At 42.3% G+C, this 14,371-nt stretch overlaps 2 protein-coding genes across 3 annotated transcripts in view; one reads left to right on the top strand and one right to left on the bottom strand.

Moving 5' to 3' along the window:
* The first annotated feature begins 68 nt into the window (after nucleotides 1-68).
* The window catches only part of SNX31 (sorting nexin 31), a 72,877-nt gene continuing 58,574 nt past the window's right edge, over nucleotides 69-14,371 (top strand). For both annotated transcript variants that reach the window (XM_029923392.1, XM_029923391.1), the window contains exons 1-3: nucleotides 69-139; nucleotides 235-309; nucleotides 10,208-10,322. In XM_029923392.1, the coding sequence (XP_029779252.1) occupies nucleotides 74-139; nucleotides 235-309; nucleotides 10,208-10,322 (256 nt within the window). In that variant the 5' untranslated portion in view covers nucleotides 69-73. The remainder of the gene's footprint in view (nucleotides 140-234; nucleotides 310-10,207; nucleotides 10,323-14,371) is intronic.
* The window catches only part of LOC115278829 (translation initiation factor IF-2-like), a 79,093-nt gene continuing 73,599 nt past the window's right edge, over nucleotides 8,878-14,371 (bottom strand). Inside the window, exon 4 of the mRNA XM_029923309.1 lies at nucleotides 8,878-9,074. The gene's annotated coding sequence lies outside the window, so the exon portion shown is untranslated. The remainder of the gene's footprint in view (nucleotides 9,075-14,371) is intronic.

Here is a 14,371-nt window from a genome sequence, read left to right as displayed (position 1 = left end):
CTGCTGCAGACCCGCCGCGCTCCGCTCCCGGAGCCCGGCCTCGCCGCCGCCGCTCCCGGCCGCCGCCAGAACCATGAAGATGCACTTCTGCATCCCGGTGTCCCAGCAGCGGCCGGACGCGCTGGGGGGCCGCTATGTGGTGCGCGGGGGAGCAGGGTCTGATTGGGCTGGGGGAAGGGCGGTGACACACCTGCTCACGCAGCTAACCTGAGCCGGTCTGTCTCCGTGTTGCAGCTGTACTCCGTGTACCTGGACGGGTACCTCTTCTGCAGGGTGCGCTACAGCCAGCTGCACCGTTGGAACGAACAGGTGAGCGGGCTCGAGGCGGGTAAGAGGGCGCCCCCAAACACCGGACCTTTTTGAGGGCTCCAAGCCCCTACTCTGCGAAACAGCGTCGGGAGTAAAGACTAACTTGGAAGAGCTCCGGCAACAGCTCCGTTTATATAGGTGGCCGCTCCTAACCATCTACAGCTGGGAGATGAAGGAATAGGGCTCAGGTGATTCTCCCAATCTCTTGATCCAGCCCTGGGATCCCCAGCAGCCCCTGCGGGCAGGGTGCTGGCCGACGGTGGGCTGCATTTCAGCTCTTCCCTGTTCAAAATGAGCATACGAAGTCTAGACGGAACTGTAGTCTTAGGAATCTTGTACATAGATAGATAATTAATTCTCTCTCTCCCAGAGTGTCTTAGGCTTCTTTGAAAAGGTGTGTCTATTTTTTGTTTTCAAATGAGTGTATTATGGGCTTCAAGTGTTGGCAGGCTGGAAACCCAGGAAGCAAATGATCAAGCGAGGAGACCATTTTCCACTATAGTTTCTCGATTTGATGTGCTGATGGCATTTTCTTTGGGAGGTAGCCTGGTTTATTAGCATGCTCTCATGGGTTTTATTGTCCTAATAAGGAAGTGTTGCAAGTCTTCAAAATGGGTTAGAGGAGTAAATTAAAGTTTGGAAATTAACTTCACTCTCCCTCTGCCTCCATGCATAATATTTTCTTTTTAATTAAAAACTATTGTTTTTTAGATTTTTGTACTTGTGAGCATATACAGAAATGAAAGCAAGCAAACAAGCAAGCAAGCAAGCAAGAAAAAGACCCCTGGCTGGCTCTGTCAGAAGAGTATGTGACTCTTGATCTCAGGGTCATGAGTTTGAGCCCCAGGTTCCTTATAGAGACTGCTTAAATAAATAAACTTAACAACAACAAGAGGCAAACAAACTTGCCCAGGCACCCGCTATTTTTGGGAGAATCCTTCCAGGCAATCTGTGTTTCTAGAGAGTAGATACACATTTCCTTGAACTGCCTTCTGCTGATGGACAGGTCTCAATTTCAGTTTTTACTATTGCAAACATTTCAGGGAAGCTTCTTGCTCTTATGACCGCAGGCATAGGAAAAAAGTTCATTTTCAGGGGATGATTAAGGGTCTTTGGACTCAACAAAAAACCAGGTGTAATGTGCTTGTTCCCTAATTTGTGTGGCATCTCCGAATTGCTACCATCTGCTGCAGTACCTGTGCCCCAGAAGTTCCTCAGGAATGTTGGTTGGCGGACTCAGAGAGGAAGGGCATGGATTCAGACTTGTGCAAGATGAGCATCTACTTGTGACCAAAACGTGTCTGGGGATTTGGAAGGACTGTGGAGGTAGGCAGATGGAGGTTAATGGAAGAGAAAGTATAGGTGTGTCGGGCATATGGAGGAGGAAGTTGATGTATCATTTCCCCCGATAATCTGTCTTCTGTAATGTGGGATGGGACTGGGGAGGCTGCCGTGAAAAGCAGGAGACAGCAGTGCGGAGCAGGAGGGTGTGGAATTGACCGACTGCTGCCTGGCTGGTCACCTCACCTCTTCTCTGCCCTCCTATTTTTTCATCAAATAGTAAGCAAATAGGTGGTTAAGGGTGCCAACTTCCCAGAGGAGGGGCCAGTTTCTCCCAGAGCCTGGTGTGTTGCACATGATCAGTAAACATTTACTGATGGAGAATCTTGAAGAATTCCTGAGTCAGTCCCTCCTTAACCAACAGACTCAGAAAAAGGCTCATTTTCAGATAATCTAAGACCTATCAAATCTTAGTAGGTTCACAGGTGGAGACATAAAGTGAGGAGACTTTTATTCTATTTTGGAAGCCAGGGAAAACATGTTATTCAGTACAGTGGACTCTTAAATGGCAAATTGCCACAGCCTGGTGTCCAATGTGGGGTACAGGGTAGATATTAATTAATACTTTGTATTTATCCCAGGTTTTTCAAAATCCAAAAGTGGATATTTCTTTATCCAGTTTCCAACTATCTTACACCTTGCACTTATCATTTTCCTTCTTTCTATAGGAACAACTTCATTAAAAAAAAACGATTTAGAACTTAGGTGAATATTGGTATTATTTAAAACAACAACAAGCAGTTACTCTGTGTTAAGGTTGAAGCCAAGAGTTTTATATGTAATAGCATGTTTAAGTTTTACAGCAATCCTATGATCCAGGATTATAATTAGCCCCATTTAACAGATGGGAAAACTGAGGCACAACTTGCCCAAAGCCAAATTGCTATTAAGTGTTGGAGTCAAGATCTGATCTTCAGTACCTACTTTGACCCATTAAACCTTGTGGTTTCTTATAAAGTTAAAATAAATTGTATCAGTAAAACAAGTGAGTCTTAAAGTAACAAGCTTTTACTCTATTTTGGAATAACATAATAAAAATTTCCCAATTTTAGCTGTTCAGTGTGGTGAATTTTGGTAAATGTATACTACCACCATAATCCAGACTGCACTCTGTAAGGTCCCTTGCCCCCTTTGCCCTTGATCCTCTCCCTCCATCTCTGGCCCCAGCCAACCAATATCTGGTTTCTGCTTGAGTTCCAGGCCCTGATTTTATTCAGGCTGTCTAGCAAGCCTTTGTGGGGTCAGCAGGTCACTCGTCATCATTAATTGTAGATAGTCTGAGTAAGGTTGCCAGTTTTAGCAAAGAAAACCACAGGCTCCCCAGCACAATGTGGATTTCAGATAAGTAACAAAAAAGTGTTGGGCCGAGTAGTTCCGTGCAGCATTTGGAACAATACTTAACTGGGGGCATCCTGCCTTTTGTCTGGCAACCCGAAGTCTGAGACAGAAAGTTTGGGGGACATCGCTCAGGCACCACCCGCTAGATTTTATTCTTCTTATTCCATTGGAGATCTGAAGTGGCTCAGAATTCTTAATCTGATTTAATACAAAAATACTATTAAAAAGGAAGCAATAAAAGGCTGTGGGTTTGGTGAGTATTTTTCCTAGGAAGTTCGGCATCCTGACAGAACAGAAATTTCATCTTATAGAATTAACTGACTCATTCATTCATTTATTCTAAGTTCCTATTAGATGCCATGCGCTGTGGTACATTCAGTGCAGATGGTGCTTCGGCACGTGTGATTTTTGGCTTTAGGTGTTGGATTTCTGTTTTGTGTGTTGGATAATTTTGGGATTGAGGAGAGGCACCCGCCCAGGTGAGGTGGCCCCTGCCCTTTCTCTGCCACATTGCACGGAGGCTAACGCATGGAAGGCTGAACCTGGCTGTGCGTTCAAGGTGTCCGTCCGCTGTGAAAGGGGCCGTCTGAAGTCATCGCCTGCAAGCTTGGCCCCCCGTGAGGGTCGGGCAGCGCGCGCCCCTTCGCCGTTGAGTGCACTCATCTCTGCCATGTGAACTGTTTGACTGACTTCTTTCTATGCCTTTAAATAAACAAAACCAGTTTTATTTATGCCCTGCCCTTGCCTACACCACCTTCCTTAAAGGGATTTAAAGACACCTGTGAAGGAAACATTGAACTGGCTCATTTTGACCAAGTGTTAGGGCGGAGGCCATCCTGTGTAAGTGACACCGGACTCTATGAAAAGGATGCTTGCCTCTCTTTGCAAGTATTCTGCTAGGATCGATTTGGCAATAGGCACAAGCCATAGAATCTTGCAAAGGATCCTTGAGTGGATGGCTTGGGGGGCCCATACGTGCTGATTTAGTTCTCCTGCCTGCCAGGTGCTGGCCCAGCCTAGCTCCTTCCCTCTCTCCCTCCTCACATTCTCTGTTTGTATCAGGCTGGCCCACTCATAACCTCTGTCTACCTCACTTCCCCCTCCTGGGCAGACCCCTGATTGCTGGGACCTGCCCTTTCTCAAGACTCATCGCAAGCCTCACCTCTTCTGGGAAGGCCTCCTTGATCTCACATGATGCCTTTCTCTGATTCCTGTTTTACTTTGTGTTTAGATCTTGTCATATTCTTCTTTTTGTGCATGTATTTTGTTTCCCCTGATTATTTAGTTACAAGATCCAAATATTTAAATGAAGAAATGAATGAGGACTGTTGGCCTAGGATACCCAGCACAGAATCCTTCTTTAGTAGGTGCTCAATGGAGATTTGGTGGAGAAGCAGAGGAGAAAGGAGGGAGAAGGGAGGAAAATGAGGGGGAGAAGGAAAAAGTAAAGAAGGCCCATCACTCGTTAGCTTGTAAGACTTTGGTTAAAGTCACTTCATCTCCCTGAGCTTCAGGTTACTGTGACTGTTAGTTATGTAACCTTGACATGAAGGTGGCAAGATGACAGTGTTAATGGTGATGATGATCATCTACTTCGCAGGGCTATTTTGATTAACAAATGGGGTAACATACAAGCTCTAGGCTAACGGTCTTTGGTACCAGATGCCACAGACCAGATTGCCTTGAGCTGTGGCCCTCTATCTGGTAAATCTGGGGTTTGATTCCAAGGGGCTGTGGAGAGTCGGGATGGATGAATCAACATTAGAAACTGACAGTAGAAAGGATGCCATTTGCGTCTGTAATTCCACTTGTCCCAGGCCACCACTTCGGGTTAAGTATGGGGGGGGGGTAGTGCATACGCAGGGAAGAGGGGGATATTTTCCACTGACCAGTAAAGTCCTGTTCATGTTAAAAGGCAGAACTGTATGATGGAGAAATGGTGCAGGAGTTTGTGCTAGGATTAAAAATATATATGTCTTAAACATGGCCTTTCAAAAACAGACAAAAATCCCAAACAAACAAAAACATCTCATAATAAAAGAATGAAAGAGGTGTGTTTTCCTTTGGATATCTGAACAATTTTTGGAAAGAGTATTTGGGCTAAACCCTAATGACAGGTAATTCTTAATATGCTACTGGTTTTAATAGCTTAACTGTGTGCTCTCTGAGACCAATAGAAAAGATTGTATTTTGATGGAGTTGAAGAACCTGGGGAGTCAATGATTAACTTTTGGCAGACTTTACTCAGTTTATTACATGTTTATCTTTCCTCTTAGACCAGTATCAGAAAGGGGAGGGAAAAGATTCCTTGAGAAGTCAGCTCAGGTTGTGAAACCTGCTGGGAGAGTTGTTGTTTTGTTTTTTTGTTTTTTTTTTTCTGTGCTGTGATGGGTATTAGAACCTTAAGCCTTGGTGACTTTTCCCCCAGTTCTTGACCATAGGAAGGGGCTTCCCCAGCTGTCCTGCTGGTGGGAAATCCAGGCGGCTCTGGTGGCTCAAGGCTGCTGTGATTCAAACCAATTTGGGAGTATCTTCGACATTTATGAACACACGCCTAGGAAGAAAATTGCCTTTTAAAGATCGCTTAATCTATTAGTCAAGAAATAATTGCATACCAAGAATTGCACGCTCTTACTTAATGGAACTAGCAGAGACAGGGTACATAAATCCCAGGTTGTTTGAGCAGGCTCGCTCCAACTGGGGTGTCTTTTGACAGTGTTTGGCATAACAGGAAAATTGCCTTGAATTAAAAAAAAAAGAGTTGTTATGATATTTTATACTAACAGATTCAAAGGAGGAATAGTTGCAAAATTCAGTGGCTATGGGGGTCAGGCAGGCAGTTTAAATGGGAGGCATGAATCAGGCTAGAGGCTGCTTAGCCTTCCTCTAAGGGAGATAATTACCTGAGGAATGTGACCCCAATGATTCCAGAACCTTTCATTTTTCAGGAAGTCATAATATCAGGTGTGTGTATGTTTTTTAATGTTTTATTTTATTTTTGAGAGAGAAGGAGAGAGAGCGAGAGAGACCAAGCAAGAGGGGGAGGGGCAGAGAGAGAGGGAGACACAGAATTGGAAGCAGGCTCCAGGCTCTGAGCTGTCAGCACAGAGCCGGACAAGGTGCTCAAACCCACAAATGTGAGATCATGACCTGAGCCAAAGTTGGACACTGAACTGACTGAGCCACCCAGGTGCCCCTGTTTTTTTTTTTTTAATGAACTTTATTTTTTGTGGACCAGTTTTAGATTTACATGATAATTGCAAAGATAGTACAAAGTATTCCCATATATCTTTGCACCCAGTTTTTCTTACTATTTTCCACTAGCATGGAGCATTTATTATAGTTAAGGAACCAATTTTGATACATTATTATTAACTGTAGCCCACAATTCAGTTATGCTTCTTTAGTGTTAACCTAATGCCCTATTTCTGCCCTAGAATCCCATCTAGGACACCATATTACATTTATTGTCATGTCTGCCTACACTTCTCTTGACTGTGTCAGTTTCTTACACTTTCTTTGTTTTGAAAATTTTTTAATGTTTATTCATTTTTAAGAGAGAGACAGACAGAGTGTGAGCAGGGAAGGGGCAGAGAGAGGGGGAGACACAAAATCTGAAACAAGCTCCAGGTTCTGAGCTGTCTGCGTAGAGCCTGACATGGGGCTCAAACCCATGAGCTGTGAGATCATGACCTGAGCTGAAGTTGAACCCTTAACGGACTGAGCCACCCAGGCACCCCTCCTTGTTTTTAATGACCATTTTGGGGAGCACTGGTCAGCCATTCTGTGGGATGTTTCTGTTAGGATCTGATGTTTTTCACATGACCAGGCTGGGGTTGTGGGTTTTGGGAGGAAAACGACAAAGGCCTGTGTTGTTCTAATCACATCACAGGAAAAGTCCCCACTGTCAACCTGACTTATCACTCTCGATGACTACCTTGATCACTTGGCTGAGGCTGTGTGTAAGGTGTCCCCCCTGTAAAGTTACTCTTTTTCCTCCCTTTCCATAGTGTACCCTTTGAAAGGCAGTCACTGTGTATGGTCCACACTTAAGGAGTGGGGGTTAATGCTCCATCCTTGTAGGGTGAGTGTCTACATAAGTTGTTTGGGATCTTCACAGATTTGTCTTTTCTCTCCCATTTATTCAGTAATCTGGATCTGGATGGACTCTGGGATATTTACCTTATACTTGTGGTTATACTTCAATACTGCTTTATTTTGCTATTTTAGTTATTCCATGTCTGGCCCATGGAGCTCTTTGAATTTTCTTCTGTGCCTCTTTGACATGCACTCATTGTTGATTTTTGTTGTTGTTTTGAGCACTTTCTTGTATTCGGGTGCTCCAGATCCCTCTTATCTATCTCCTGCTTCAGTCCTAAAAATCAACTATTTTCTTCACGGAGTTCTGGTTGCTTTAGTTGGAGAACATTTAAAAGAAACCAAGATCTTGGACTAGGTGAGTTCACTGCTGTTACAGTGTTGTTGCTTCTACGCCCTCTTAGTTGACACAGCAAGGAAAACGTGTGTATATACATATGTATAAATACTTCTATATGTAACCTTCTGTATCTGTGTTAAACTAAACATGAGTCCATACCAATATCTCCAACTATAATTCGTCCACCATCAACATCATTCTGGCCTGCTTCCCTTATCTGAAAACCCTCGCTCCAGCAGTAAAAACCCCGAGATTCACCACCTGCTATCCATTTACTTAATGTGTCTTACCTACAGGCAGTTACTAACCTTTCTAGATATTAAAACAATGCTGTCTGGTAGAACTTTCTGTGCTGATGGAAATGCTCTTTGTCCAATTCAGTAGCTACTGAACTGAAACTTGCTACTTTCAAATACGACTGAGTATTTGAAATGTGGCTAGTATGACCAAGAAGCTGAATTTAATTTTTTTTTTTCATTTTTGGGGCACCTGGGTGGCTCAGTGGGTTAAGTGTCCAAGTCTGGTTCACGTCATGATCTCATGTTGAGTGTGAGCCTCGCTTCGGGCTCTGTGCTAACAGCTTGAAGCCTGGAGGCTGCTTCGGATTCTGTGTCTGCCTCTCTCTCTGCCCCTCGCCCACTTGTGCTCTGTCTCTCTGTCTGTCTGTCTCTCAAAAATAAACATTTAAAAAATTTTTTCTAGAGTTTATTTCACTTTAATTAACTTACGTTTAAATGTAAGTAGAGCCAGGTGGCTGGCAGTCATCCAGTTAAACGACACAGCTCCAGGCTGTTGTAAAGATACTGGCTTTTCCTTGAATGAGGCAGGGAGCCATGAAGGATTTTGAGCAGGGTGGTGGACTGACCTAGCTTACACTTTCAGTATGTCACCTTAGACGCTATCTTAAGAATAAACTGAAGGGGGTGATGGGTATGGAGGAGGGCCCTTGTGGGGATGAGCACTGGGTGTTATATGGAAACCAACTTGACAATAAACCATAAAAGAAAAAAAGAATAAACACAAGGGGATCAAGGGCAGAAGCAGAGAAATCTCTTGCATAGTTTCTGCAAAAATCAAGGAAAGGGGGACAGTGGTTTAGACCAGGAGGAAGGCAATGGGGGTGGAGACAAGTGGTCAGATTCTTTTTTTGTGTGTAATCCAAAATTATTTTTTTTATAGTTTATTGTCAAGTTGGTTTCCATAGATGCTGCCGAGCCCAAGGAAGAATCTGCCAGCAATATGGGACGGGTTTCTCCCCCCGCGCCCAGAGGTTATATATGGGGTGCCAATCTCCCTCTCTGCCCCGGGCTAAGTTCTTTCTCGCTTCTCTAGAGACAGGACTATGAGAGTGTTCAGTCTCTCTTTCTCTTCCCCTTGTCTCTCCGGGGCTGGCCCATTTTTTAATTTCCCCAGTTCGCACGCACTCTGGCATCTCTGAGGTTGTCTTCTTTCTGGGGTCTGTGTGTTCTCCTCCCCCTCTTGCAGATCAGAGTATTGTCGCTTCAGTCCTTCTCAGATTGATAGATGCAGGCGGCCGAAGACTACAGTGCTCCCTACTTCTCCACCATCTTGCCTCCCACGAAGTGGTCAGATTCTTGATGTATTTTGACGTTAGGGCCTCCGCACGGTAAACATTCACCAGATACACCTGTGTTTGTGACAAAGGCGATGAGATTAAAATTCCTACCTGTTGGTTTATCTTAGGTCTGCTTTCATTTTCTTTAAGCTACTGACTATGGTAAGAATAAGAGCTTGAGCCCTTCTTCTCCAGAGGTACCACGTTAAAACCTGATTTCTGGCTAGTTTCCTCTCTCATAAAGAAATGCTGCTATTCCTCATCTTCAAGCTGCCTCTGTAAGTGTAGGCCTGGAATGAAGGAAAATGCACTTTGGTTATCTTAATTTAATTTTGATGCATCCACTATTAGCTTGCATAAAAACACCTGCCACCTTGATCTTGGATCAATAATCCGGTGGGTGGATGGCTGGGGAGGGAGGGAACTCACTCGCTCACAGGGTTTCTACTGGGATCATATGTTAACCTTACAGGAATCTTAAACCAGCACTGCCCAACAGAAATATAATACAAGCCACACATGTAATTTAACATTTTCTGGTAGGCTGATCAAAACGCATAAAAAGAAACCAGTGGAATTAATGTTAGTAATATATTTTATTTAACCTAGTATATCTAAAATATTACCATTACAACATATAATCCATATAAAAAGCTATTAGTGAAACATTTTACTTTTTTTTCTTTGTATGAAGTTTTGAGGTCCGGAATGTATTTTATACTGACCGCATATCTCGGTGTGGACTAGCCACATTCCCAGGGCTCATTAGCACCGTCTCGTGGATACGGTTTCAGACACCACGCTGTAAACCTCCTCTGCTATGTTCAGATTTGGTGGAGGTGGCATGGGGGAATTAAATTCCTAACCATCATTGGTATCCCAGATTCTACTGGGGGATGAATCTTAAAACTACTGTATGGTCTAAGTTTCATTTGCAAAAACAAATGAAAAATTAAAATGTATCCCAAATCTACCAAACTCCAACTGGCGATGTCAGTCTATTGTATGTCTAACAGTATCTTCAGAAACATGTACTGAAATAAAGTCCTTAGGAAAACCAAAGCATCCCTTTTCCTTCTTTTGGCCACCAGGAAGGGGCAATTTTAAATTAAGTACTCGAGTGAGACTTGCCATAAGGGAAGGCTTTGGTGTCTCACCAACCTTGAATTGGAGGCTCTGAAGTGTGTATTTTTTGGATCTTTCAGCTGAGGCGGGTCTTTGGAAATTGCCTGCCATCCTTTCCACCAAAGTACTATCTCGCAATGACCACATCCATGGCTGATGATAGAAGGGACCAATTGGAACAGTATTTGCAGAAGGGTATGTATTTGGATTGTAGTTTTACAGATTTATTGAGATGCAGGTTATACACTTAAAACTCACCCATTTAAAGTGTACAATTCAGTGGTTTTTAGTATATTTACCAAATTGTGCAACCACCCACCCCACCATAGTCTAATTTGAGAACATTTTTGTCACCCTCCCAAAGGAAACCTCACACCTATTGTCAGTCACTTTTTATTCCTTCCCCCACCTGCCTCTATCACCCCCTATACTGATTTCTGTCCTTATAGATTTGCCTGTTCTGAATATTGTATATAAATGGAGTCATACAAAATATGGCCTTTGTATTTGGTTTTAAAAATACTTTGTTTTCAGATTTGCGCTTGGGTGTTATGTGTTGGCTTTGATTGTAGAAGTCACAGACATAACACCTGAGTTGAACCTGAAATAGAGGAGGGGCGCCTGGGTGGCTCAGTCTGTTAAGCATCTGACTCTTGGTTTCAGCTCAGGTCATGATCCCACAGTTTTGTGAGCTGGAGCCCCATGTCAGGCTCTGTGTTGACAGTGCGGAGTCTGCTTGGGATTCTCTCTCTCTCTTTCTCTCCCTCTCTCACCCACTCATGATGTCTCTGTCTCTCTCAAAACAAATAAATAAACTTAAAAAAAAAGCAAGACAGAAATAGAAGACTGAGGTAAACTGTTTTTCGTGAAAGTTCTCAGGAGACACGGGAGATGTTTATCAGCAGGCTCAGAGATGCATTTCCATCTCTGTCCTCACCAGGAACCCTTGAAGATCGGCTCTGACCCCAGTGAGGCTTGCTTGGGATTCTCCCTCTCTCCCTATCTCTGTCCTTGCCCCCAACCCTGAACATTTTCAGCCTCTCTCAAAATAAATAAACTTAAAAAAACAGATTTTTAAAAGGGGAGAGAGTATACACACAAAATATTTTAAAAATAGAACCTGTCCAAAGAGTATACAATAAAAGGTATATTCTCTTCCAGCCTAGACCTCGAGGCTTCTAGAAGTCAGCACTGTTGTAAGTGGCTTATATATTCCTTGGAAATAATTTTTGTGTCTACTGGTGTGTATGCACATCCCTGTTTATTAAACACAAATTGAAATTTACTCTGTATACTTTTTGGTAATTGATGCTTAACAATTTCATTCTGAAAGAATTTCTGACTTACAAATAGGGTGCAGGAATAATGCAGAGAATTTCTGTATATTCTTCACCCAGATTTCCCAAATGTTAACATTTCATATTTGCTTTATCATCCTCTCAATTTCCTGGATATGTATGTATATTTTATATATGTATATCTTTCTATGTGTTTATATATTTCTATATGTTTTAAAACAGATATTTTTATATATTTATATAAAAACATATTTATAATTTATATATGTTATATATATAATATATATATTTTAAATGCTTGTGTTACATACACAAGCTACTTTAACCTTAAATACTTCTGTGTGTATTTCCTAAAATCAAGGACATTCTCTCTACAATCACAATATAGTTATCAAAATCAGGCAATTAACATTGATACAATAATGTTATCTAATCTAGATACCTTTTTCAAACTACACCAACTAACCCACTGATACCCTTCGTAGCACATGGAAAAATATTTTTTTCTTCTGTGAGTTGTTTTTTCCCCTTTTAAAATCTATATTTTACAGATCATCCTAAGTCAGAAATTCTAGATTAACTTCATTATTTCTCATGGGTGTACACAGTTTTTTAAAGATAGTAAATAAAAATTCTAGAGATCATCCATTTCCCATTTGTCTTTTGTAATGGAGAATATACCTCTTTTAGACCCATTAAATAAGCCTTTTTAAACTCTAAATGTAACATCTATTGAATTTTTATTCTCTCTTGGCTTGATTTCTAATGTCTTTGTGATATACCTCTTTCTAACTACTGGTCTTCTCAGTGCCTAAGGGGTTGCTTTTTCAGGCCTGGCTTTTGTTTATGTATCATCAGGACATCTGCATCCTCTAGCAAGATAAAGCAAGGAGACAACGCAGCCTAGAGTTGTGACTAAGACTAGAGTCAGAACTACTGTCAAATCCTAGGTTTGTACTTCACTAGCTGTAGGACCTGAGTTTCAGTGTCTATCTGATAAATGGAGATAATATATACCCCAGGGTTTATTGTAAAGATTAAGTGAACTAAAACATACAAAGTGCTTAGCACTTTTTCAACAGCTTTCCCCATCTCCAAGAATCCATGCCAACTATTATGTTAACTTACATGTACACCACATACATTCCAGAAAATAATATGGGGTGTTTTTTTTTGCCTACCCTAAAATCACCTCCCTTAAAAAAGAGGGAATATCTTTTTTTAATTTTTATTTTTTAATGTTTATTTATTTTTGAGGGAGAGAGAAGGCGGGGAGCCGGGTGCGGGTGGGGACAGAGAGAGAGGGAGACAGAGAATCTGAAGCTGGCTCCAGGCTCTGAGCTGTCAGCACAGAGCCTGACATGGGGCTGGAATGCATGAACCACAAGATCATGACCTGAATGGAAGTCAGATGCTTAACCCACTGAGCCATCCAGGTGCCCCAGGAATATTTTTTATAAAAAGTTTCTCATGGTAGAAAGACTTTCTTCTAGTTCATTTATATTGAAAAATGTAGCATTGTTTGGGAATGGCACAACCCGAAATGACTTCAGTCAGTGCTAGGTTTTTTTTTTTTTAATTTTTAATGTTTTTATTTATTTTTGAGAGAGGGAGAGACAGCGTGAGCAGGGGAAGGTCAGAGAGAGAGGGAAACACAGAATCCAAAGACAGGCTCCAGGCTCTGAGCTAGTGAGCACCGAGCCTCATGTGGGGCTCGAACCCACGAACTGTGAGATCATGACCTGAGCCAAAGTCAGATGCTTAACCAGCCAAGCCACCCAGGTACCCCAGTCAGTGCTAGTTTTGAATGTTGGTGGAATTTATGTGATGAAATAATTTGAAACAGCAATAAAAGAAAAAAAAGAAAGAAAAGAAAAGAGAAAGACATTTGATACAGATTTAGTAAATACATAAATGTAGCTAAAGTGCAGGGCCCAGGAGAGGCATGTAGGGAAGGAGGGTTAAGAAATCAGGAACCAGGGGGAGGGGAAGAGGGAAAGAGAGTTGGGGAGAGAGAGGGACGCAAAACCTGAGAGACTATTGAATGCTGAAAACAAACCGAGGGCTGAAGGGGTGAGGAGGGGGGAAAAGAGGTGGTGGTGATGGAGGAGGGCACTTGTGGGGAAGAGCACTGGGTGTTGTATGGAAACCAATTTGACAATAAACTATTTAATAAAAAAAAATAAATAATGCTTCACCAGTTTGCAAAAAAAAGAAATGAGGAAGCAGGCCGGTTAAGGACCTCATGCAAGAGTTTGGACCTCTCAGTGGGGAAGCCTCTGCTCTGGCCACAGCACCTGAATATTGGGATCTGAGCTTTAAAACTAAGAGAGTAAATACTCTTATAGAAATAAAAGAATAGAAAACTTTATTATTTTTTCACCTTTAATTTATTCTTTTTTTTTTTTAATTTTCAATGTTTTTCATTTATTTTTGAGACAGAGAGAGACAGCGCGAGCAGGGGATGGTCAGAGAGAGAGGGAGATACAGAATCCGAAGCAGGCTCCAGGCTCTGAGCTAGCTGTCAGCACAGAGTCCAACGCAGGGCTCGAACCCACAAACCCTGAGATCATGACCTGAGCCGAAGCCGGACACTTAACCGACTGAGCCACCCAGCCGCCCCTAATTTATTCATTTTTCAATCCAAGTTAACATATAGTGTAATAATGATTTCAGGACTAGAATTTAGTGATTGATCACTTACTTATAACACCCAGTGCTCATCCCAACAAGTGCCCTCTTTAATGCCCATCACCCATTTAGCCCATCCCCCCACCCAACACCCCACCAGCAACCCTCAGTTTGTTCCTGTATGTCAGAGTCTCTTATGGTTTGCCTCCCTTTCTGTTTTTATCTTATTTTTGCTTCCCTTCCCGTGTTCAACTGTTGTGTTTCTTAAATTCACATAAGAATGAAATCATATATTTGTCTTTCTCCAACTGACTT

Source organism: Suricata suricatta, chromosome 15, assembly GCF_006229205.1.
Source record: "Suricata suricatta isolate VVHF042 chromosome 15, meerkat_22Aug2017_6uvM2_HiC, whole genome shotgun sequence".
NCBI classification, from domain to species: domain Eukaryota; kingdom Metazoa; phylum Chordata; class Mammalia; order Carnivora; family Herpestidae; genus Suricata; species Suricata suricatta.
This window is presented reverse-complemented; position numbering and strand designations above follow the sequence as displayed.